The 24,851-nt window shown below is 41.0% G+C and overlaps 1 protein-coding gene and 2 long non-coding RNA genes across 7 annotated transcripts; 1 reads left to right on the top strand and 2 right to left on the bottom strand.

Annotated features, from left to right (window-relative positions):
- Positions 1 to 2,078: 2,078 nt before the first annotated feature.
- LOC133712335 (uncharacterized) lies at positions 2,079 to 4,636 on the bottom strand. Its single transcript, XR_009847298.1, has 3 exons — positions 3,892 to 4,636; positions 3,260 to 3,338; positions 2,079 to 2,287 (listed from the first exon to the last, which is right to left on the bottom strand). It is a non-coding gene; the product is annotated as an uncharacterized LOC133712335 (long non-coding RNA).
- Positions 4,637 to 5,382: 746 nt separating this feature from the next.
- LOC133711389 (vicilin Car i 2.0101-like) lies at positions 5,383 to 7,171 on the top strand. The gene is made up of 2 exons (XM_062137521.1): positions 5,383 to 5,934; positions 6,016 to 7,171. Exons 1-2 carry the CDS (start codon positions 5,516 to 5,518, stop codon positions 7,169 to 7,171), a joined length of 1,575 nt encoding a protein of 524 aa, XP_061993505.1. The 5' UTR covers positions 5,383 to 5,515.
- Positions 7,172 to 20,899: 13,728 nt separating this feature from the next.
- Positions 20,900 to 23,275, bottom strand: LOC133712523 (uncharacterized). 5 transcript variants are annotated; one of them, XR_009847455.1, is made up of 7 exons: positions 23,133 to 23,275; positions 22,901 to 23,051; positions 22,645 to 22,689; positions 22,315 to 22,396; positions 22,101 to 22,148; positions 21,354 to 21,431; positions 20,900 to 21,230 (listed from the first exon to the last, which is right to left on the bottom strand). It is a non-coding gene; the product is annotated as an uncharacterized LOC133712523 (long non-coding RNA). The 5 variants fall into 5 exon arrangements; XR_009847453.1 differs by having other exon boundaries at positions 22,101 to 22,164; positions 22,901 to 23,037; XR_009847456.1 differs by having other exon boundaries at positions 20,900 to 21,241; positions 22,901 to 23,037.
- Positions 23,276 to 24,851: the final 1,576 nt, after the last annotated feature.

The following is a 24,851-nucleotide window of genomic DNA, read 5'->3' as shown; positions in this document are numbered from 1 at the left end:
CGTAAAATTCCTTAGAAACTAGACACATGGGGCTTTCCGTGCATATAGGGTACAGCTTCTAATTCCATCCGAGCAGTTCCCAGTAATTCAGCGAAGTTAGGTTCTAGACATGAACTTGTAAAAGATGTTGCAGATTCCCGTCCAAGCTGAACTGCCTTCACTTAAATTTCTATAACTCCTTCTAGAAAAGTCAGAATCGCAAATCGTAAACTTCCTCAGAAACTAGAAACATAGGGCTTTCCGTGCATATAGGGTACAGCTCCTAATTCCATCCGAGCAGTTCCCAGTAATTCAGTGAAGTTAGGTGTTCTGCACAACAGTTTCTGTGTTAGTTAGCTCAGCTTAGCTTCTTTTCTTCTTTCTTTGAAACACACCTACAAAGACACTAAACTAATGTAAATGAACCATAAATAAGGAGAACTAAACATATATACCAACAGAAAGAGCCAAAGAGGCATAGAAATATAAGAAAATATGAGCACATCAACATATATATATATATATATATATATAAATATAATATAATATAATAGTTTACGGGCTTTTACCGGCCGGGCCGGGTTTTTGCGGGCTTTTTGGCGGGCCTCCATCGGCCCACCGAGGCGGGCTTTTGTTGGCTTTTTGATGGGCCGGGCCGGTCTTTTGGCCCTACGAGCTGGCGGGCCTCCATCGGCCCACTTGATCCGCGGGCTTTTTGATGAGGCCTAATTTGGAGAGGATGAATATGCACAAGTAACAGAGGTTTGTAAAGTTCCTGTCTCTATGGGAAAATTTTATAAAGAAGAGATTACTTGTCATGTGATTGACATGGACGACACTGATGTGCTTTTTGGAAGACCATGGCATGAAAGCGTCAAAGGTGGTTATTGCAAAGACAACGCATATTTATTTAGGTGGGAGTCGCACAAAATTAAAATCAAGCCTGGAAGGAAGAACATCAAGAATGACCATCCTGAGGTGTGTGAAAAGGAACATGAAGAAGCCACATTGAAGAGAAACTCATTAAGGACAAGGAAGCTGATTCATTCCTCACATCAATATCCATGTCATGCATGCCTAATTGTGTTCAAGATCAACCCAGGGAGAAGTCATTGCCCATTTCTTTTCAAGTGGAGGAGTTCAAGTTTCAAGATGCTTATTCTAAACTTGTCTACGGTATTGGATTCATGGTGATACCTTTTAATTTCGAGAATATTGAAGTTGATGACTTATCATGATTTATTCCTACTAATGATCGAGCTGCATTCAAGAGGAACTAGAGGTCAAGTTCTTTTCAAGTGGAGGAGACTGATGTAGGACGAGATTTTAACCGATTTCAACTAAAAATCTCGAAAAGAAAGAAGCGTCTTCACATTAAGAAGAATAATTTGAATATTGGAAATTGGTATTCAAATAGGCTTCTTAATGATGGAATTAATCATAAATTACTCTTTTGGATATATCGGGATTCTCGAGCAAAATCTTGATTGGGATTCCAAACGTAATATTCTTTAGTATCTAGGATTTTATTTCTGATTTTTATTTAATCAGGTTTAATTAGGTTTCCTAGTTTTAGTCTACAATAAATTTTTCTTTATGTTTTCTAGTTATATTAGGTTTATGCTATGTGCCCTATATAAGGCACCTCTTAGATTGTAATTTTCATTCAAGTTATCAATAAAAAAAACAAATATTAGAGAATTTTATCTATGTTTCTTACGGCTGTGCCCGTAATTGCTAGTGGATTCTAGCTCATCTCATATGGCTTTCGACGCTTGACAGAGCCTCTTACTATCGTGTTCATGCTTCCCGCATCATTTCAATATTCAAATTATTCTTCTTAATGTGAAGACGCTTCTTTCTTTTCAAGATTTTTGGTTGAAATCGGCTAAAATCTCGTCCTACATCACTAACGAAGGTATTACCAAGTTCTGCCGAGTAATTAAGCTCGGTTTGATGAAAAACTTCTGTGGTTTTTGAATAAACCTGTTCACATATTATGGATCACGGATAAGGATATTGTCACGCCCCGAATTTTGAATAACACATTCAAAATCCGAAACATGAATTAAACAACTTAAACAAATAAACGTTCTGAATTCTTTTCTCAGAAACAACTCCACCACTTACACAAAATTTCCAAATCGGTAAACTTCGAGTTAATTATTACAATTCCCTCTTACAAAGTAAAATTGTAAAACTCTAAACGAGCATAACGAACCTCACAACATAAAATCAGAGTATCACAAGCAGCTACTCTACACAGCTCGATCACCTTCCTGATTCTCCTGTCCTGTAGGATTACCCGCTACACCGTTTGAATAGTGTACCGGGAATTGCAACAACACAAAACCCGGTAAGCTTTTTGCAAAGCTCGTATGAGTAAACAAGAAAGAACTGTTGATTTATTAAATTACAATTCAAGTAAAATTCAACAGTATTACGTCTGCAAAGAGACATCAAACCACTCATGGAAAACCACAAGGAATACATTTTCACAATCCTCAAATCACAATACACCACACTGGTCCTGCAAACACCCAACCCACATAACACCACTCTGGTCCATCCCAATAACACGTTAGAGCTCTAACTGCCTCGTTACCTCTGACACCTTGGCCTAGGGTCAAGCAACGGCAAAAATACTTCGGTTAACACTATAACCGTCGCGCTTTGGACATCCCCGTCCTCAGCACCATATACTTCGGTTAATAATAAACCGTCGCGCTTTGGACATCCCCGTCCTCAGCACACAACTTCGGTTAATAATAAACCGTCGCACCTTGGACATCCCCGTCCTCAGCACACAAACACTCCGGTTATCCTTAACCGTCGAACTTCGGACACCTCATCCTCAGAACCCTACATTCTCTAACTCTATACATACTCCAATGTAAATCATGAATATTAACAAGAACTCATCAATCATGATCATCACATATAAATATGATAAGTCAAATTTCAATTCATAGTATTTTAATCATCCCAAATTCCACACTCTTCAATGTCACACCATTCCACATATAATCACGTAAATATATATATACGTAATTATCCGCTCAGGGATAATCACTATTACCAACTATAGTTCACATGCAATAAAACCGAGAAATTCATTTGTATAGTAAAAATCATTTTACTTACCCATGGACCGTAGTTGATCAAGTCCATATGATTTTAAAACAAATATTTATTCCATAAATATTTTCACGCAATTACGACAAAATAAGGTAATTAAATTTATTCGGTTCGTAATATGAACCACGTGAGGTTTACTCACCTCTAAATTCCCGCTGCGTCTTCTTAACAGCTCAAAATACAATTTCACGAATCGTCCGCCAAATCAAACCGTCGATCACCTAATCAAACATGACCTTAACTTAGCCAATAACTCAAAAACATAATCAAACGACAATCCAACGGTCGGATTGAAATTAAATGATGATCCAACGGTCGGATCCTCACGGATCGCCTTCCTAATCACTGTTTTGCATTTATACGAAGATCCAACGGTCGGATCTTCGCCCATGACCACACAAAGCCAATGGGACAGTCATAAGATCATCATATCAAAACTACAAGTCCATCTGACGGTCCTAACTTCACATATCATGAATCAAACGATCAAAATCGATCGAAACGTAAAAATTCATAACTTAATCATATGATATCCAAAAATTGCGTATAATAAATCAAAATGATCGTATTGAAATATAGAATCTGAAAATGTACAGAAACCATATTTTTGATCCCCGGAGGTGGCCGGAAAGGGCCGCCGGAGTTAGTGGCAGAGCCGCCGCCGACCACCACCAATGGTGTCGGGGCCGGGCTGCTCTTCTTCCTCTCATCATGCTTGACAACTTTCATAACTAGCACGAAGTCTGAAAATGACCGGAAGGGGTCGAAAATTACCTTGAACAGTATGAAGGTGGCCGGAATTTTCCAGAAACCGGCGAGAAACTGCAGAAAACGGCGAGCTCCAATTCGACGTAAAAACGTCAATTTAAGGCTTCGATTTCTTCTGAAGAGTTGTTAAGAAACTCAAGAAGAACTCACTGGTTCAAGAATCACAGAAAAATATGGTCTGTAGCTCGAGATATACCGATCGAAAGCTTCGGTGGTCGGAAAAATTCCAGAATTTTGCAGAATCCGGCAAGGCTCGATTTCGACGTCAAAGCTTCAATTTCAGGCCTCGATGCCTTCTAGAGAGTTGTTAATAACATCAAGGGGAACCCACTGGAAAAAGAATCAATCAAAACGATGCACTACAGCTCGAGATATCTTGATCGATAGCTCCGGTCTCGTTCTTGGTTGGGTTTGACTTGTAGCCACTGCTACGGGCCACGCCGCCGTGTGAGGCTGCTTCTGGGAGTTTTCAGGAAGTTGAGGCGAGCTTGTGGATGGATTTTGGTGAGGATTGGTGACCGGTAGCTTGAGATATCAAGCTTGTTTCCAAAACGAGCTCAAACCGGGCGGAGCTTCCCGCCGCCGCTGGTGGCCGTGTCACGGTGCAAGGCTGCCTCTGGCAGCTGCGCAAGGCTGAGACGAAGCAAAAGGAAGTGGTTCGACGCCGTTTGGTGGCCGGTGGAGGTAGAGAGAGACCGAAGAGCCTTTGCTCTGTTTTCGGTTTCGGTCGAGCGAGAGAGAGAAAGAAGAAGAAAAAAAAAAGAGAAAAAGAAAAAGAAGGAAGGAGACCCGGAGGAAAGGAAAAGGAAAAGGAAAAGGAAGAAAAAGAAATTTCTAAAAGGGAATCCGAGGAAAAGAGATTATAAAAAGAATCTCATATTTCCAAAATTCGTAACATAATCGTAAGAACTCCAAAAATTTCGTTCGACATATGCACGCGATCATATCGACGAGCTCTACAACTTTTATGAATGAAGTTTTTCCCAAATTCCGTACGTAGAAAAGTCGATTTTTCTTGAATCGCACAATTCGAGCTTTTGTTAAAACGAATATTTCGAAACTTCGATAATTCAAAAAGTTGAATTATTTCGGGTAATATTCGTGCAAAAGCACTTTAATCAATTCGCACAATTTCACGAGACGAAATGGAAAATTGCGGGTATTACAGATATATACTTTACTTTTGCTTTGTGTGAAGAGCATCTTTTCCCCTGTACTAAAGTGCCTGCCACGTACTATTTGCATTATGGATCAATATTGACGAGTATCGCCGCATCTCCACCAACCCAACTCCAATTCTTGGCTATCCCCTTCCATGCACATCAACACGTTCCCACCTGATCTGTCCTCCATTCTCTACAAAAAAACAGAACAGGAAAGTTCCCAGTTTTTCAAAAATTCACAATACAATCGCCATATAATTACATAATGCACATATGTCCATTCATTTCGTCTTTACTCGATATGCGGTGCCTCGAATGTTAGCATATACGTGGATGTAGTAGACACTAGTCACCTTGCATTTAAGCTCCACAGACAAGTGTACTTTGCATGCAGAGTCCTCACCTTGTATAAATACCTCGGCAATCTCCGCTATGCTTTCCCACAGACTCACTCGAAAGCAATAACCATGGGGATATTCAAAGCTTTGTTCATTTTCTCTCTTTTCCTTGCCTCCATCTCTGTGTCTCTTAGCTATCAGGATGACCCTCAACAGCAGTTCCAGCAATGCCAGCACCGCTGCCAGCAGGAGATGCCCCGGGGGTTGCAACAGCAGCAGTGCCAGCAAGAATGCCGAGAGAGGATGGAGGAGCAGCAACAGCAGCAGCAGGGAGGCCGCGGGGGGCGAGGACAACAAGGTGAACAGAGATATAAGCAGTGCCTGCGGAGGTGCGACCAACAGCAACCCTACCGCGGACAAGAGATTCAACAATGTCGTCAACAATGCGGGCAGCAATTGAGCCACCAAGAGCGTCAACAAATATGCCAGCAGCACTGTCAGAGGCAACAGAGTGGCGATTGGCAACGGCAACAACAGTGCCAATCAAGGTAATTATGGTTTTAAAGTGATTGAACAATTGTCTGATGTAGCTCAAAAGATGACTAATTTACTTTTTTACTCAACAAAAGGTGCCAGCAGCAGTTGCAGCAAGGAAGAGAAATCGAACAAAACATGATTAACCCAAGGAGAGATCCTGAACAGAAATTTGAAGAATGCCAGCAGAGCTGTCAATCTAGGCAACGTGGTGGCCGGCAACAACAGCAACAATGTCGTCAGCAGTGCGCACAGCAATTGAGCCAACAGGAGCGTCAGCAGATCTGCCAGCAGCGTTGCCAGAGACAACAAGGTGGGGACTGGCAACAACAGCAACATTGCCAAAGAAGGTGCGAGCAACAACTACAACAAGGAGAACAAGACGTAGACATGAACCCGCAATCAAGAGATCCCGAGCAGAAATTTGAGCAATGCCAGCAAAGATGCCAATCAAGGCAACAAGGCCAACAGCAGCAGTGCCGTCAACAATGCGGACAACAGTTGAGCCAACAGGAGCGTCAGCAGATCTGCCAGCAGCGTTGCCAGAGACAACAAGGTGGGGATTGGCAACAACAACAGCATTGCCAAAGAAGGTGCGAGGAACAACTACAACAAGGAGAACGATACACAGACATGAACCCGCAATCAAGAGATCCCGAGCAAAAATTTGAGCAGTGCCAGCAAAGATGCCAATCTAGGCAACATGGACAACAAGGTCAACAACAACAGCAGCAGTGCCGTCAACAATGCGGACAACAATTGAGCCAATACGAGCGTCAACAGGTGTGCCAACAACGTTGTCAGAGGCAACAAGGTGGGGATCGGCAACAACAACAGCATTGCCAAAGAAGGTGCGAGCAACAGCTACAAGAAGGAGAACAATACATAGACATGAACCCGCAATCCAGAGATCCCGAGCAGAAATTTGAGCAATGCCAGCAAAGATGCCAATCAAGGCAACAAGGACAACAAGGCCAACAAGGCCAACAACAACAATGTCGTCAACAGTGTGCACAACAATTGAGCCGATACGAACAGTGTGCACAACAATTGAGCCGATACGAACGACAACAAATCTGCCAAAATCGTTGCCAGAGGCAACAAGGTGGGGACTGGCAACAACAACAGCATTGCCAAAGAAGGTGCGAGCAACAACTTGAACAAGGAGACTTTGACATTAACGGCGACGAACAACTGGAACAGGGTCAGAGCCTACCCTTATCTTCAATTTTGGACTTCGCAGGCTTCTAACTTCTAAGCAGTAATCAGTACCAGAGAGAGGTTAATGTACGTCTTATGAATAATGATGTAATAAAATCTACGTAGTATGTAGATCAGCAGTACTAGCTATAGGGCAGTGCTAGAGTACTTTTGAAGTTATTGCTCATGTAGAGTGAGCTTTACTTTTGGGTCTTGAAGAACTCTAGCTTTGAGCCAAATAAATCAATAAATAATATTATCTACATATTTTCTCTTTGATCAGTCATCAGTGATTAAGATATTCTTTTCCGATCACAAGTTAAAGATGTTATAGTCCCTTCTCTTTCGGAGTTAGGGTGGGAGTGAATTAGGGTTCTGCCGTAGTACGACCTTGAGTACCGCCGCTTTGTATTAACGTGGATCTCCGATTAGTCACGGTGCATGTGGGGATTTCTTTACGTTCTGCAGAGGGTGTGGTTGGTGTTGGAGAGAGTGTTGTTGAGAATGGAGGAGGTTGTGGGGGATTTATCTCGCCGCTTGGCCATTCAGGAGGACGACGAGTTGGAAGTGGTAACAGTGGACGATCCGCAGTCTTTGATCGCTGAGCGATACTGGCTTGTGGGGAAGGTTCTTACCCACAAGAAGATAAACGTGGATTCGTTCAAGCGTATTATCAGAAGGATTTGGCTGACGAAGGAGGATTTCTCAATATTGGAGTGGGAGAGTTCGGAGCGGTATGTGTTTTCCTTCAAGTCAGAAGGAGATCGACTCAGAGTGTTACAAGGAAGTCCCTGGTCTTTTGATAATTCACTATTGGCGTTGGCACCAACAGATGGTTTGCTGGATCCGGGGACTGTTGATCTCTCTAGTCAAGAATTTTGGATTAGGGCGAAGGGGTTACCGCCTGCGTTATTGACTGACAATATGGGAAGGAAAATCGGGGGTAGTATAGGGAGTTTTGTGTTGACGGATCCAAATGTCACCGGGGATGGCAGTGGGAGTTTCTTACGCTTGAGAGTGAGGCTTCGACTTTCAGAACCGTTGAGAAAGGGGATAAGATTGCAATTGAATCCTACGGATACACAGTTGAGCAAGGTTACTTTTGAATATGAGCATTTGCCTCACTTTTGTCTTTTCTGTGGTTTACTGGATCATGTGGGGACTCATTGTCAGGCCCGGATAGAGGGAAGGGTCACAGTGGAAAAGTATGGCAGGTGGAGGACGTTATCTAAGGACGTCTATTCCATTGATCTTTATGGCCAGCTGCAAGGCCGATCTTTTGGTTTAATACCAAGCGCAAAGAAGTGGTCTGTGAAGGCACCGGAGGAGAGTTTTAGTGGGGTTATACGGGTCCGTGAGGAAGAGAATGGGCTAGTAGATGGGCAGGCTGAAAGGGTGGCAAGGCAGCACGGATGTGTTGATTTTTGCTCTGCCACGAAACGTCGGAAGCTAGTTTGGGAAAACCCGGTAGATGAAGTAGTTATGACTGATCCTATTCCTATCCCTGCACGAGGTGGGGTCGTGGAGAATAGTGTGATGCATGAATCAGAACAAAATGGCTGTGTTCTGTTCAATGTTCCAATCAGTTCATGCAGTATTGGGTTGAATAATATTAGTCAGGTTTCTAACCCTGGAACAGTGGTTAATGGAGGTATTATTAAGCAGGGCAGGATTACTACATCTTCTCCAAAGAAAAAAGGTAGAAGTAAGGGCAAGAAGGTGCAAGAAAAAGAGGTGGAAGCAAAGGGGAGCATGGAACAGGGAACAGTTCCAACAGGGAAAGGGAAAAAGAGTAAGGAGTTTGTCATTTCTGGCTCTCCTAGTAAGCGCTTTGTGTTCGGCTCCCCGCTTAAGCATCTGAAAAAGAAGGGTGGTTTGTCTTTGAGTCCTCGAAACGGGAAGGGATCTAAAGTGGTGGGACCCGAACTCCGGGCCCACCACGAACAATGAGTCTACTGAGCTGGAATGTGCGCGGGCTTGGGAACCCGTCCACATTCAATGCCCTCAAGAAACTATTGAGGGTACAAGATCCCGATTTTGTCTTCCTTATGGAGACAAAGAAGAAGAAGGCAGTCATGGAGAAATTATGTGGGTCTTTGGGGTATGTCAATTGTAAGGTGGTGGAAAGAACAGGGAAACAGGGCGGAGGACTAGCTTTTTGTTGGAAGGAGAATTGGAACGTTGATGTCATTGATGCCAATTCTGGTTTTATTGATGTCATGGTGTCTATTGAGGGTAAACAAGTACGATTGACAGGTTTTTATGGACATCCGGAAACAGGGGAGAGACATCACTCTTGGGAGGTGTTACGCCGGCTATCACACTTATATCCCCATGTTGCTTGGTTCGTATTTGGAGACTTTAATGAAATTACGAGTAATGAGGAGAAAAGTGGGGGCAGGTTGCGACCAGCGTGTCAAATTGGAAGATTCAATCATGCTATTGATGATTGTCTTCTACAGGGGATTGAGTTTTCAGGTCCACTATACACGTGGAGTAATGGGAGTGTGCATGAGAGGTTGGATCGGGGGTTCATGAATACTGAAGCTGCTATTGCTTTCCCAAGGGTGCATGAATATCATATGGAGGTTGGGGCAAGTGATCACCTTCCCCTAGTATTTGATTTGCTTGGTGCCGGATTAACAAAGAGAAACATAGGCAGAAGGCGGTTTCTATTTGAGGGTTTTTGGATTAAGGAGCAGAGATGTGGTGAAATTATTAAGGAGGTCTGGGAAAGTGCCATATTTGAGAATGATTGTTTGGCCACACGTCTAAATAAATGTGCTGAAGCGCTCTCACGGTGGAATAGGGATGTTATTGGACATGTGCCAAGGAAGATTGCTGATCTAAAAGAGAAGTTGCAAAAATATCCAATCGATGTCCAAGGTGAGGAAGATAGAAAGCAGCGGGCCATCATTAAATCTGAGCTGGAGAAATTTGCAGAGTTTGAAGAAGCTATGTGGAAACAGAAATCTAGAGTGGATTGGCTTCAGGAGGGGGACAAAAATACAAGATTTTTCCATGCCTATGCCAAAGGCCGTGGTAAACATAATAGAGTGACAGGGGTGTTTGATGAGAGTGGTAGTTGGTGTGAAGAGTTACAGGACGTTCAAGCTGCTTTCATCTCGTACTTCTCAACTTTGTATACTACGGAGGGGGCGGCGAATATTGAATTAATTTTGGAGAAGATTCCACGCCGTGTTTCTAACGAGGTAAATCTTAAGCTGTTGAAGAAGTTTGAAAGATGGGAGATTGAGGCTTCTCTTAAATATATGGCTGCACAAAAATCGCCGGGGCTGGATGGTATGTCTGCAATTTTCTTCAAAACTTATTGGTCAATTGTGGGTGACTCAGTCTGTGAGTTTTGTCTTGGGGTTCTAAATGAAGGAAGAGATCTGGATGTTTTCAACCACACTCTCATCTCTTTAATACCTAAATGTTTAAACCCAAGGCATGTTACGGAGTTTAGACCAATAAGTTTGTGTTCCATCATCTACAAGTTGATTTCGAAAACTGTGGCAAACCGGCTTAAAATGTATCTACCTGAGATTATTTCTTGCACCCAGAGCGCGTTTGTCCCAGGAAGAAGTATTCAAGACAATGTGATTGCAGCGTTCGAAACTGTTCACACAATTAGGGTACAGAGAACAACGACTTCACCAAAAATGGTTCTCAAACTTGATATCAGCAAAGCGTATGATAGGGTGGAGTGGGGTTTTTTGAAAGCAATAATGCTGAAGCTTGGCTTTGCGGAGGATTGGGTAGCTCTAATCATGAAGTGCATTGATTCAGTTTCTTTTTCGATTTTATGGCAAGGTCAGCCCGTGGGACATTTTAGCCCTACGAGAGGAATACGACAAGGAGATCCATTGTCTCCTTATCTGTTTCTCTTTGTCTCTCAGGGTCTATCAGGTCTATTACATCATGCGGATCACTCGGGTTTGATTCATGGTGTGAGGGTGGCTCCGTCTGCTCCTTCAATATCCCACCTATTATTTGCAGATGATAGCCTCCTCTTTGTTAATGCTACTGTTGAGGAATGTGTATCTTTGAAGCAATGTTTACTTCTTTATGAATGTGCGGCTGGCCAACGAATAAATTTTCAAAAATCGGCCCTAGCTTTTGGTCCGAATGTCTCTGATCAGGTGAAAGATGAAGTGAAGGGTGTGTTGGATGTTCCGGTGGTTGAGTTTCATGAGAAATATCTTGGATTGCCAACAACAATTGGGAGAAACAAACACGATGTTTTTAAGAAGTTGATTGAAAGACTTGATGTACATCTCCAAGGATGGCAAGGAAAGTTCCTCTCAAAAGCGGGTAAACTTGTGTTAATCAAAGCGGTTGCTCAAGCCATTCCCACTTATTCAATGAGTGTTTTCCAATTGCCTATTGGGGTGTGCAGAAAATTTCAATCCAAGGTAAGCAAGTTTTGGTGGGGAAAAGGGGGTGATAAGAGGGGTATCCATTGGTGTCGTTGGGATAAGTTGTGCAAAAGAAAAGATGAGGGAGGCCTAGGTTTCCGAGACCTGCAAGCTTTTAACCAAGCAATGCTGGCTAAAACGGTGTGGAGGATATTTTGGGGGAAACAATCCTTGGTGAGCAAACTCTTGCAGGCTAAGTACTTTCCGGATACCTGTTTTCTTAATGCAACATTGGGTCGTACTCCATCAGCTATTTGGAGGGGTTTAGTATGGGGAAAACAGGTTATTGATGGGGGGACTAGATGGAGGATCGGAGATGGAAGAAGGGTGAGTATTGTAGCTGATAAATGGATGCCTTATCCGGTCAGTTTCAAGGTAGTTACACCACTTCGCGTCCCAGTACAACAAAAAGTGGAATCCTTGTTCAATGAGTCCGGAGCATGGAATGTGCCACTGATAAAGTCTACATTCTTACCACATGAAGCGGAGATGATTCTAGGAATGCCAATTGGGTTAAGAAGTACGCCGGATAAGTTGGTGTGGCATTTTACCAAGAGCGGTGAGTATAGCGTTAAATCTGGCTATTGGGTAGCTCGGGATTTACATGCTCGAAGGTGTGGTGTTGAGGCTGGTTCAAGCTCCAATGGAAGCAAGGCAGTCTGGGGGAAAGTATGGGATTTAAATGCACCTCAAAAAATCAAGGTGTTCATGTGGAGGGCTATGCATGGCTTTCTACCTTGTGCCGCAAGTTTAAAACAGAGGCAGATTATTGATAATTCTTGCTGCGGGTTTTGCGGAGATCCATCTGAATCGGTATTACATGTGTTGTGGGAATGTCCGAAAGCGAAGAAGACCTGGAAGCAAACCTTCTTATTTGGAGTTTGTAAAGTGTGGCAGGAACCTTCTTTCCTTGATTTGGTGCAACATGTGGGATCTACGTCAACAGGTTATGAATTTGAGAATTTCTGTTTTACGGCGTGGTGGCTATGGAGAAATAGGAATTTAAGTAGGCATGGTGAGAAGACATCGGAGCCTGTTGATGTAGCGAGATTGGCCTCGGAGTGGCAGTATGAGTATATGATGTTAAATAGCTTGAATCATGATATTAAAGCTCCAGGTGTCAAGCCACGGGTCCATTGGCAACCCCCACAACAAGGAAACATCAAACTAAATTTTGATGGGGCTTGTGATTTGAAAAAGGGAGTTTGTGGTCTGGGCATAGTGTTTCGAGATTACAATGGAGGGTTGAAGGGAGCAATGGCAGTCCCACAGGTGGGTAATCTACCACCTAGATCGGTGGAAGCGTTGGCTTTATTGCATGGTCTAAGGTTTGCAGCTCATGTGGGTTTCTCCAATATTGAAATTGAAGGTGATGCCCTCTCCATTTTAAATGCTTTGCAAGCTAGTTCGGAGGACCTTAGCTTAGAAGGTCATATCATTGATGAAGTTAAAACTTTAGTTCAGTCTTTATCTATTTGTAGTAGCCATTTTGTGAGACGGGAAGGCAACAAGATTGCTCACCGTTTGGCAAAAGAGGCTTTAAAAGTCAGTTTTCCTTTACTTTGTTTGGAGTCGGGGCCTTTATGGCTCCATGAGTTAGTCAGTATAGATTTCCAGAGTGGAGTCTAGTGTGGTCAATCTCGCTCAAGAGCTACTGTATGGTAGTTTCTGGCAGGTTGTTGCCCCAAAATCATTGTATGAAGTTTCATTATAAATGAAGTTCCTTCTTGATCAAAAAAAGATATTCTTTTCCGATGCATCTTTATCATAAAGAAAATAACAAAATGAAAACTGCCCCATAATTATATCATACATATAAATCCATTCTAGCCTATATAAGTACATTTGTGTGATCTAATGTCATTCCCTAGATCACAAATATATCACTATGTCATCAAAGTCATCAGACAACAGCCGAGGACTGTTGCCTGATTCACAAAATTTCTGTTGTCTCCTGGCCTGATGTCTCTTAGGCCTTCAGACGACAGATATAACCCGTGGTCTATATTTCACTCAAACAACAGAGTGATTCACAAAATTTCTGTTGTCTCCTGGCCTGATGTCTCTTAGGCCTTCAGACGACAGATATAACCCGTGATCTATATTTCACTCAAACAACAGAGTCATGCCAATAATCTGTTGTCTGATTATGTCGAGATATGTCGAATTATGACTTTCTGTGGTTACAGATGTAACGAAACAACAATTATATGTTGTTATAAAGGTTTCTTCACAACATCTTTTCATAAAACTCTGTCTTATGTATTTCATTGGGACGACAGAAATCTGTTGTTTGAATATATAGAGATTTGAACTATTTTAGATTTTTTCTGTGTTGTGTGAATCAATTGTGGACAACATATATTTGTTATGTTCTATTGTTTCTTTTTGACTAAAATGACATTAATATGTCGTTTGAATATGTAGAAGTGTGAACTTTCTTGGATCTTTCTGTTGTGTGACTCAATTATAAACAGCATATATACATAAAATTCTATTGTTTCTTTTTGACTAAAATGACAGAAATATGTCGTTTGTGTTTAAGGAAAATATGATTTGCATAGAGAATTGATGGGAGAATTGTAGTAGTATTATTGATAATAGGAGCCCTATATATAGGGATTTACAGAGTACACAAAAAGTAATAGAATCCGAACATAATTAGGAAATGTAGAACCTTCTCCAATTACAACTCTAAGACTAAACCCTAGTTTGAAGAGGCACACATGATGTCGACTTCCTTCAACACTCCTCCTTGTGCCGCTCAAACTTGGTGATGACGCTTTGATCGTTGCCTCACTAAAAACCTTGCCAGGTAACAAAAACCCTGTGGGACAAAAATAACCCTGGTCGAAGGACAAAAAGAGCACAACACGTCCTTCACTTCTCGAGATCGAACATGTAGACATCATACCTCCCCCTGATGTCAATATCTCCCCCTGATTGCTACAATCATGGGAGTTCAGATAACTTTCTCAATCCGATGCTCTTCATATGTTTCTCGAAAGTGGATTTAGGTAACGACTTAGTAAATAAGTCCGCTAAATTATCCTCAGATCGGATTTGATTCACTTCAATATTTAAAAGTGCTTGTTGTTGCTGATTGTAAAAGAACTTAGGCGATATATGCTTTGTGTTGTCGCCCTTGATGAAACCTAATTTCATTTGCTCAATACAAGCTGCATTATCTTCATAAATGCATGTAGGTTCATTTGTGGTAGACTTCAAACCACAAGTTCCTCGAATATGTCTAATTACAGACCTTAGCCATATGCATTCTCGCACGGCTTCATGTAGAGCAATAATCTCTGCATGATTTGAGGAAGTAGCAACAAGCGTCTGTTTTGTAGACCTCCAAGATATCGAAGTGCTTCCCATGGTAAAGACATAACCCGTTTGGGAGCGACCTTTATGAGGGTCAGAGAGATACCCTACATCAGCAAAATCCATCAAAACATCATCATCGTTTTGATGTAAGGGAGGATGATGGGTGGCAGGTGGCTTTGCCGATCACGGCGTCTTGGACGGTGCCACTTGGGCGAATGAGATCCGTTCTCATTCTTCAGTCATTCTTTTCTCTCTGCAGGGAAAGAACTAGCCCATATCTATCGTACATTTTAAGTAACGAAAGATTGTCTTTATACCAGTCCAATGGCGTTGCGTTGGCGCAGGGCCACATCTAGCCAACAAGTTCATAACAAATGAGGTGTCCGGTCTTGTATTGTGTTAAGTACAATAATGCGCCTATTGCACTTAGGTAAGACACTTCTGCCAATTAACACGTCTTCGTCATCATCCCTGGGACGAAATGTATCCCTCTTAGGGTCAAGACTACGGACGACCATGGGAGTGCATCTTTGAGTTTATCAAAATGCAAAGCATTTATTGACACGGTGTACAAGTTCTAAATCTAGACAAAACCGTGTTCTCCCAAAGTCCTTCATCTCAAACTCGGATTTCAGGTGTTCAGCGGTTTCCCTTAACTCTCAAGGGTTCCAATTATGTTTATCAACATAAACCGTGACAATTGCAAATCCAGAACTTGTCATGAAAATGCAGGGCATAGTTCATCATATCCCTTCCCAATCAAGTAGTCACTTTAGTGAGCATTTCACCCTCATTGCAAACGCGCTCCGTGGTCAAGAGCCACTTGATTTGGGTAAATGAAGTCCACAAGAACCTTCATTATATTTCGTATCTAGATCCTCATAGAGATACGTAGTGACCACATTCGTAAGCTGCATGTTCAGTTATTTGGAAACTACCAAACTGACAAGGTAGTGGAGTGCAATGACATCCATTACGAGAGAATATGTCTTCTCGTAGTTGATTCCAGGGCGTTTTGTGAGAAACCTTGCGCTATTAGGCGAGCTTATCATCTCTTTTTCTCATCACGCTATCTAACGAAGACCTATTAATGTCAACAGGTTTTATGTTAGGAGGTGTTGACATCTCAGGCCCGAAATCCTTCCTCTTCGTTAGTGAATCCAATTCAACCTGGATCACATCTTTCCATTTAGGCCAATTTTCTCTACGTTGGCATTCTTCAACGGAGTAAGGTTTGATGTCATTGGTCTCAATAATTCCACGTCCTCATGTACACTAGTGTAGTTCGTAGAGATCTTTATATTTTCAGAAATTGGTTCTAACATTGAGGCGTCCCCCAACGATGTCTCTTGGACATAACCACAATCCAGAATATTCTCATGAGACGGATTTTGAGTATCAATGATCAATGGATCAAGTTGTGCCAAACTCGCTCTCTTCCTAGGGCAAGAATCCATTGAACCTATGGGTCTCCTACGCTCTCTAGCGGAACCCATGACCTATGACGCCATTATGCCACCTTGTGGCGTCACCATACCACCATCCATGGTAGTGGTGCCGTACCCATCTCCTCTGGGTGGCACCATGTCCTCCTGTGGGGACATCAATCCTTGCAGACATGTTTGCAACAGGTATATGTGATCTCGTCACTTTTAGGGGATCAAGATGAGACATAGTGGGAACAGACCACGACAATTCCTGTCGTTCCTGTTGAACGTTGACGTTCTAATCTCCCCCTAACGACGGGAAGACTATCTCATCAAAGTGACAATCCGTAAATTCAGCGAAAAAAGAGATCGTCTGTCAAAGGTTCTACATAGCGGACTTATAGTTGGAGACTCATGTCCAACACAAATATATATATATATATATATGCATTCGTTGCAATGACTCATGTTGATGCGTTGTGGCGGCGCAATTGGCATATGAACCGCACACTCAAATATGCATAAGTACGAGATATTAGACTCGAACCCAGTCACTAGCTGTAATGCAAATAAAAGTTGAGTGGCTGCTATGAGTCGTAGACGAATTAGCATAGCTGCATGCGATATTGCATAACCCAAGTGGAAATATTGGTGCGCATTACCAATGTTCGGGCTACCATCGTAGTCGTTTAATGGTGGCTTTTCCGCGAGACCAATTGGGTGTGTACATGGGAATATGATACTTGATATCAATTCCCAATGATATGCAATAGTCATCAAAAATTTTCGATGTAAACTCTCTAGCATTTTCAAGTCGAATTGACTGAACGGGATTATCCGGGTAGTGAGCCCGTAGCCATATGATTTGGGCTAGGAGTTCATCTTAAGCAGCATTACGAGTGGACGATAGTGCGACACGTGACCAACGTGTCCGCATATCAACCAACAGCATAAAACATCTAAGCAGTCCGCAAGTTGGTTGAGTCGATCCACAGAATCCCCTTGGATTCTTTGTAAGAATGAAATTATTTCTTTAGTGTCATTTTCATAGGATGGTCGTGATCCTTAAAAAAACAGGCTTTACAGAACGAAAGATTGACCTTATAATCAACCAATGAAGGTTTTGGTTGAGCCACATTGTCACAATTTACTTTGAGAAGTAGAGAGAGGAGCCAAGTCTCCATACATGGCATCAAAGCCATGATTTTGCCGCAGGGGGATCACGGCGCCGGTGTTGGTCGGCCGGTGGTGCATGGCGGCGGCGCCCCAAGGCGCGGCGGCGGTGCAATGCTCTCTTGAATCGACTTTTGATTCTTACTTCTCTTCGTTCTGAAGAAGAGATGTCCGTGTGAAGTCTTTAGTATCACGGATCATCATATCATGACCTGGGTGTCCCAAACGGTCGTGTCAAAGCCTATATGTGTCAAAATCCCATAAGTCGTCTCTCATGACATGGTTGGATTCAATAACTCGAATCGTGGTTGCATACAACCCACTAGAGCGACACATAAGTTTCTCTAATACTCGTTTATGTCCGTAGTCATTAGAGGTGATGCAAAGGAACTCTTGTCCATTCTCACAATGTGTTTCCACATGAAAACCATTGCCTCTTATATCTTTCAAATAATAAAGTTCGAATTAAGGTATGTCCAGGACATTAAGTAAAAGAATCGACACTTTATTAATAGTTAATGATTACATCAAAGTTTCTTTAACCAAAGTCTAATCCAAAATGAAAACTTAGACAGATTGTAGTCACTCAATCCGTTCGATTACTCCAATCAAATATGACCAGGAAAGTAGGAAGAGATGTCGGTGGAGCGAGGCTCTCTTAAGTACCACTAATCTCAATTACTTTCCTAGACATCATACTTAATTAGGTGAGCCTAGAGAGAAAGAGTTAATACAAAATGTCATTACTGCCATTACATAATACTTGGAAATAAAAGACTATAATAAAAATCTGAGGCATTTTTTTCTTCATCGCCATATTTAAAGTCTTCTTGAACTCGATGTCATGATCACCATGAGGCGGCTACCTTCCTAGGTACATTGCAAACTCAGGTCCATTGATCAGACGTTCCATATCAGAAATAGACACCATGAAGAGGATTCTCCCTTGATTGAGGCGCATTGGCGCAATGTGCATGGTCCCTAGGACCGGAGGCGTTGGAAAATTATGACCATGGCCAACGTTGGCTCTATGGTTTCCAACCCTTCGTCCCTCAAAGTCACGGCTCCTACGGTGGCGTGATTGTCACCTTTGGCGACTACCTTCATGAGCATTTCGATCATATGGATCATGACGTCTATGGCGATTTTTTCTAGCCATGGGACGATGCTCTGGATAGCTATCTCGAAGCCTATCAATTTCTCTTCTCACAAGCTCGTTGCCTTGCCTTTCAGCAATTTCCATAGCTTCAATAAGCTGTTGAAAGCTTGTGATCCGTCTTGCATTTATATGAGTCCGAAATAAATCACAGGACCTCATAACATAGACAGGGAAGGTATTGAGGGTTTTCTCAATCAATTGTTCTTCTGTGATCGTCTTTCCACAGAAGCGCATCATTCCTGTGATGCGGAGAGCTTCCGAATAAAATTGTATGACTGTATCAAAGTCAGAGAAGCGAAGATCATTCCATTCTGCTTCTAATTAAATTCGGAGGGATGGAGTCACGAACGTTGCCATAACGTTCACGAAGCGCTTGCCATAGCTTTATAGCGCTATCCTCATTCATGAACTCAAACCTGAGGTCCCTATCCATGTGACACATCATTAGGGCAAGTACCCTAGAATTGTCGATCTCAGTTTGAGGGTTTGGAGCAGTTCCTTTATGACAAAACTCTTGGATTGTATGCAATAAGTCACGGGCAATAAGGTGTATGCAATAAGTCACGGGCAATAAGGTGGAGCTCAACATCCTGAGCCCACATTAGGTATCTTTTGCTTGCATAATCCAATGGAACAAAATCGAGTATGTTCAAGTTTGACATCCTGAAAAAGGGTGAAACAAGAATGAATTAGTTTCGGAGCTAAATTTCCACAAAAACTAATAATAATAAATTTCCGAGCTATGCTACCAAGAAATCGATTTCCAAGAATATTTGGATTAGACCGAAACATTGATGTTTAATATGGTCACAATTTGATGCTTGCGGACGCTCTTAGTCCGAATATTATGAACACTCTTAGTTCATTGATTACGAAACGCTCTTAGTTCGAATATTATGAACACGCTCTTAGTTCGAATATTATGAACACTCTTAGTTCATTGATTACGAACGCTTTTAGTTCGTTTAGCGTGAATCCCCACAATTCCACTTATTAAATAATCGAACCCATGTTCGTATATTGCAAATCCTGCACCAAATAAAGAAATTTAAAAGACAAGAAAGCAGGAACTTTAATCACAAAAACTTACTTGTTGAAATTCGGAGCAGATTCGCTTCTGAACAGCTCCTACTTCGAATGGTGTACAGTTCTCAAAACGACTCCAATAGGACTGAAATTTGGAGGTCATATAGAAGAGACAGAGACGAACAACTTTTATGAAGAAAGGATTTTGATCAGAGATCCCGAACTAGACATTTCGGGGCATGTAAGCAGACTGATATGCACAGGAACGAGAGGAAAGGTGAGAGGAGGAGGATGCAACGTGCGTGCGGCGGTTTTGCAGGGGAAGCAGGCTGCACACGGGGGCGCAGGGACTGCAGGGGCAGCGTACGGTATGGCTAGCTAGGGCTAGGAGCTTGCGGTAGTTGGTATTGGCCGAAACAAAAAAAACTGGGCAAAAAGTCATTTCTGCCGGTTTTTCTGCAGGAGGATCAGTTGGTGTGATGGCCGGTTCAGGGACTTTTAGACTGGTTCTTGGTCTTCTGCTTCAGGTACCTGAATCCTAGGACAGAGAAGGTGCTGCTGACAAAATTTGGTGGCAATTGGGTGTCCGGAAGGTGGTGAACCGGTGGAGAGATCGCAGCGGATGGTTTGGGGCTTCCGGCGGCCGGTTCGGTAAGTTTCCGGCCAGTTTTGATTGTGTTGCTGCCGGTTCCGGACTCCTTGGGTCGGGGGCTACTAGTTGGGAGGCGGAGGCAATTAGGGTTTGAGGGTTTCGACTTGTTTTAGGGCTTTGGTTATTTGTTTCAGGGTTAGGGCTCGTTTTGATAACGTGTTTAAGGAAAATATGATTTGCAGAGAGAATTGATGGGAGAATTGTAGTAATATTATTGATAATAGGAGCCCTATATATAGGGATTTACAGAGTACACAAAAAGTAATAGAATCCGAACATAATTAGGAAATGTAGAACCTTCTCCTATTACAACTCTAAGACTAAACCCTAGTTTGAAGAGGCACACATGATGTCGACTTCCTTCAACAGTTTGAATATATAGATGCGTCAACTTTCTTGAGTTTTTCTGTTGTCTGATTAGCATAAAGACTATAGTTAGCCTGCTTCATCTGTGGTTTATGATAATTTTAGACCACAGACATTTGCTTGAATTTTGTTGTTTGATGTTAATTCGGATTTCAGCTTGTTTTGGTTCTTATGCCTGTCAACTATCACCTCCAATCTTGACATAATAAGATACATAGACACAAGTACTGTAGGCAAAGAATCAATATATATGAATCCTTTCATATTAACAACTCCAGATGTACAAGTCATCAATGCATTATCTTATTCAAGTACATACAAAGTCATCAATGCATTATCTTGACATAATAAGTACATAGAAACAAGTAGTTAATTAACACAACCTTGTGCCTTGAGCAGCTTCAGTTGTTAGCATTTTCTTCTACTACTTCTGTTCATTCCAATTCTGAAGCAAAGGCTCTTCTCACATGGTGAAATGCTACAACTTTGTCGCCAGCTTTGAACTTCTGAGGTCCTTGTCCAACATCAAACCTTCATTATTTAGTCTTGCATGAGTTACCTGATAATTATCTAATGAGCAGGCAATAACAAAATGGAGAAATCCCAATGTACACAAAATGTTATTTTAGTTAATACAAGAGGCACACAGCAAACACATGAATTGAACATGATTTAAGCAAACCTGGCATGGTAAAAGTAGCAATCCATGAGCAAAATTGACCCATCTAAGAGGAGCTGAATCCAATCTTGGGGAATATATCTGGGCAGAAATTAACACCACATACTTCATGTGAGTTTACTAAACAATAGCATTTTCTATTCTCATATCATGCACACTGCAACTAGAGGGAATGTACTTAAGACCATTAACAATAGTAAATTGGACATTACAGGATAACTTGATTTGAAAACTAAAACTGAATGGAAACTTTAGCAGTACAGGAGTCGAAGTGTTTGTGATGGATTTCCTCACCATAGCTATAACTCATTTCAACTTTGGTAGAAAAATGCAAACAAAAGACTTTTAAATAAGATAGGGTCGAGAACCTGAGAGCTTTTCATGGTTTAAAAATGCTAAAACACCTATTATAGCACATATTATAACCTAAAGTCGCAGTCGTTGGGAATGAAAGATCTTTGTGTAGCAATAAAATGTGCATCAGCTTCTGTGAGTGCTGTGTACTTGCCCTTTTTTCGGGCAGTTAGTCACCAAGACTTGCAGCAAACAATCAGATCACTTTTAAGAATGGATAGTAGTGGAACACGTGTAGTTTTTCCAACCATACTTATGAGGAAGGTATTGCAAATCAATAGTTCTGAATTTTAAAACCAAAATCACTTCAAAACTAGATGCCTGGGATGTACCAAACTATGAGAAAATTCCAAAACCAAAACATGTGCACATGTTATCTAAAGAAACTTAAATTACCTTTGTTGGTAGAGCTGCATTATTTTCCTTGGAAGTTTGACGCAACGACTGTTTAACAAATAAACTAATAGTATTTGCATGAAACCATATCAAACTAAACAAAAAGGAAATTGACAGTTTGAGATAAAAAAAAAAAAAATTTAAAATGAATATCCAGAATAAATGCTGATGATTACATGTAAGTTCAAGGTATAAATAACCAAATATTTAATACCTCCAGCACACATATCTGAGCAACATTATCCAGAAGACCTAGCTTATTGAACTCGATGCATTCCTCATGAAGCAGCTTAAACCTATAAAGATAATTTAAGTAAGGTATAAATCAGGTCTTGTCAACATTAGCATGCGGTACCAGCAGATAAATGCTGTGAAGATGATTATCTTTGTTAATAAAGTAGTAATAAAGAAAAGAAAAACAAGCTAATAAAAACGCAGTGTCGAAGAGCAATTGATATGGTATCAATATCATAGATCAATAGCTCTGATAGATCATTCTTTCCTATATATTCTCGAAGAGCATATTCTGAAGTCTGAATCGTACCAGTCGATTCAAAATGTTGTTTTGTTGATTTGATCTGTCCTGATTCTGCAATATAATCATCAAACACTAAATCAAAGCCAACAACAAACACTTTGTAAACATGCTCCTATGTCCTATCGAAAGAAAGGTCGCTTTCTCATTCTCTTACCCTTTCAGTTAGCTTGCAAACTGTACCAAATGAACACTACGGCAAACAAGATACTGATAGAAAAAATAGCTGTAAAGCTGGAAATTAACTTCATTGGCTTTCCTTTACCTGAAAAAGAAATTTAGAATACGACCGTCGCCGAGACTGGATTGAAGATTTTGAGGAGGTCTGGGTTTTCAGTGTATTGAGACAATCAGACTTGAGAGAATGAAGACGAAGTCGTTGGATTGTACCTCCGTCTTCGCCTAGGCAAAGTGAGCTGAACAGTTAATCGAAAAAACCCTAAATTCCCAATCCAACAAAAACCCTAAATCTATTAACACTTAATCGAATGGCTTACCAGCAGTATAGTGAACGAGTAGAAGAGATTGCTGTTGGATTTGACGCTGGATTTTTCAGTTAAGTGGTTTTGGTTTGAGAGATGTGCTGTGAACAAGAGAGAAGTTTGAGAGAGGGGCGTTTTCAGTGTGTTTGAGAAATCTATCGGGCCAGATTTCATCAATTTGTTTGATCTAATTTCATTTACGTTATACCAAAAAACCAAACAGTTCCCTTCAAAAAAAAAAAAAAAAAGCAAATTTTCAAAGGGTGGTTCTATTCATACCTCCCAATTTGCTATTTAGACTTCTAATAATTTTTGTACAATTTTATTTCCTATTTTACCCTTCTTATAGTATGAAAAAAAAAAACAATGATCGGCTCAAAGAGTCGTGTTTAATCTCTTTAGAACAGAGTAAAGCGAAACTCCTCTCTCTCTCTCTCTCTCTCTCAACCCACTCAAGGTTCTCAATTCTTTTAACAAGTTTTTCAATTGCAGAGATATGCATGACTCATTTTCTTTCCATATAATAAAAAGCCATAAAGATCAATCGTTTCAATCTTCATTCTTGTTCAGCCCATGCTCTGTAACTAGGATTCACTTGCATAATCATTAATACATGTTATTTTATTCTGATTCATGATTGAATTGGGACTCAGCAGATCAAGTATGAGGTTGAGTTAAGGTTCAAACTGAAGGCTTGGCAATTTTGATGATTTGGTAATCCAAATTCATATAAATTGAAAAGAAAACCATGACATTTTGGGTGGTTATTTCTTCCTTCTACAAATATATAATTAGAAGAAAAAAAATTAAATAGGTGTATCTTTTAATTCGGCAAGGTTAGACGTCTCTCTCATAATTGGGTTTTGGATTGATAGATTAAGTGGGTTTTGGTTCATCTGTATCTATGTATGGCTTGGTAGGATAAACGCAGTTTCTAGAATTTAAGTTGATATATAGATTGTGTCTGTATTTGATTGATATAACTTCAATTGCATCAAGAATGGTGCTCTATTAGATCCCTCGGCTTGAAAGAAATGGAAGACTTTTATGACATCTTCACAATCGGAAGGCTCGCTAGGCTTGAAAGTGAAGTTTAGGTATTTGGATATGTTCCCCAAAACCGCTTCTTCTTGTTCTTTCATATATCTTCGTCGATCGTTCTTTCATGTTTCTTCATCGAGAAAGATCAAGGTAAGTTGAATTGAAATGGAGAAGAAGACAACAGGGATGAGAACACAACTACTATGGCTTTGTTGCACCAGTCGATTCTTTGTTTTCTCTCATTTAGTTAGAGGGTAAAATAGGAAATAAAATTATACAAAAATTATGAGAGCTCCAAATAGCAAATTGAGAGGTCTGAAAAGAACCACCCACTAATCGAAGCAAATCTTTGTTTAACGCACAACAGAAAACTGTTGTCTGAAACAAAACATTTTTCTCAAAATCATTGTATATCGAGTAATGCTAGGTGAACCAGCTTTTAGGGAACCATCTAGAGCCCACCTTAGTTGGCATCTTATGTGGCATAGCCACATCATCAAAGCTTAATTTCTAATTCTTTTATATTTTTATTTTTTCTTAACTACAAAAATTCATTTTTCTTTTTTCACTTTCTTGATTTTATCTTTTATACTTTTTTTTTTCTTTCTGATCTAATCTGCGCCGTCTTCATCTTCATCAGACCAACATATGTTCTCTCCTCCTCTCTCACCAATTGCTATAAGAAAGTGGCAC

The sequence above is a fragment of the Rosa rugosa genome, chromosome 5, assembly GCF_958449725.1.
Source record: "Rosa rugosa chromosome 5, drRosRugo1.1, whole genome shotgun sequence".
In the NCBI taxonomy this organism is placed as follows: Eukaryota; Viridiplantae; Streptophyta; class Magnoliopsida; order Rosales; family Rosaceae; genus Rosa; species Rosa rugosa.
The sequence above is the reverse complement of the archived record's forward strand: the minus strand, read 5'-3'. Positions and strand labels throughout refer to the sequence as shown.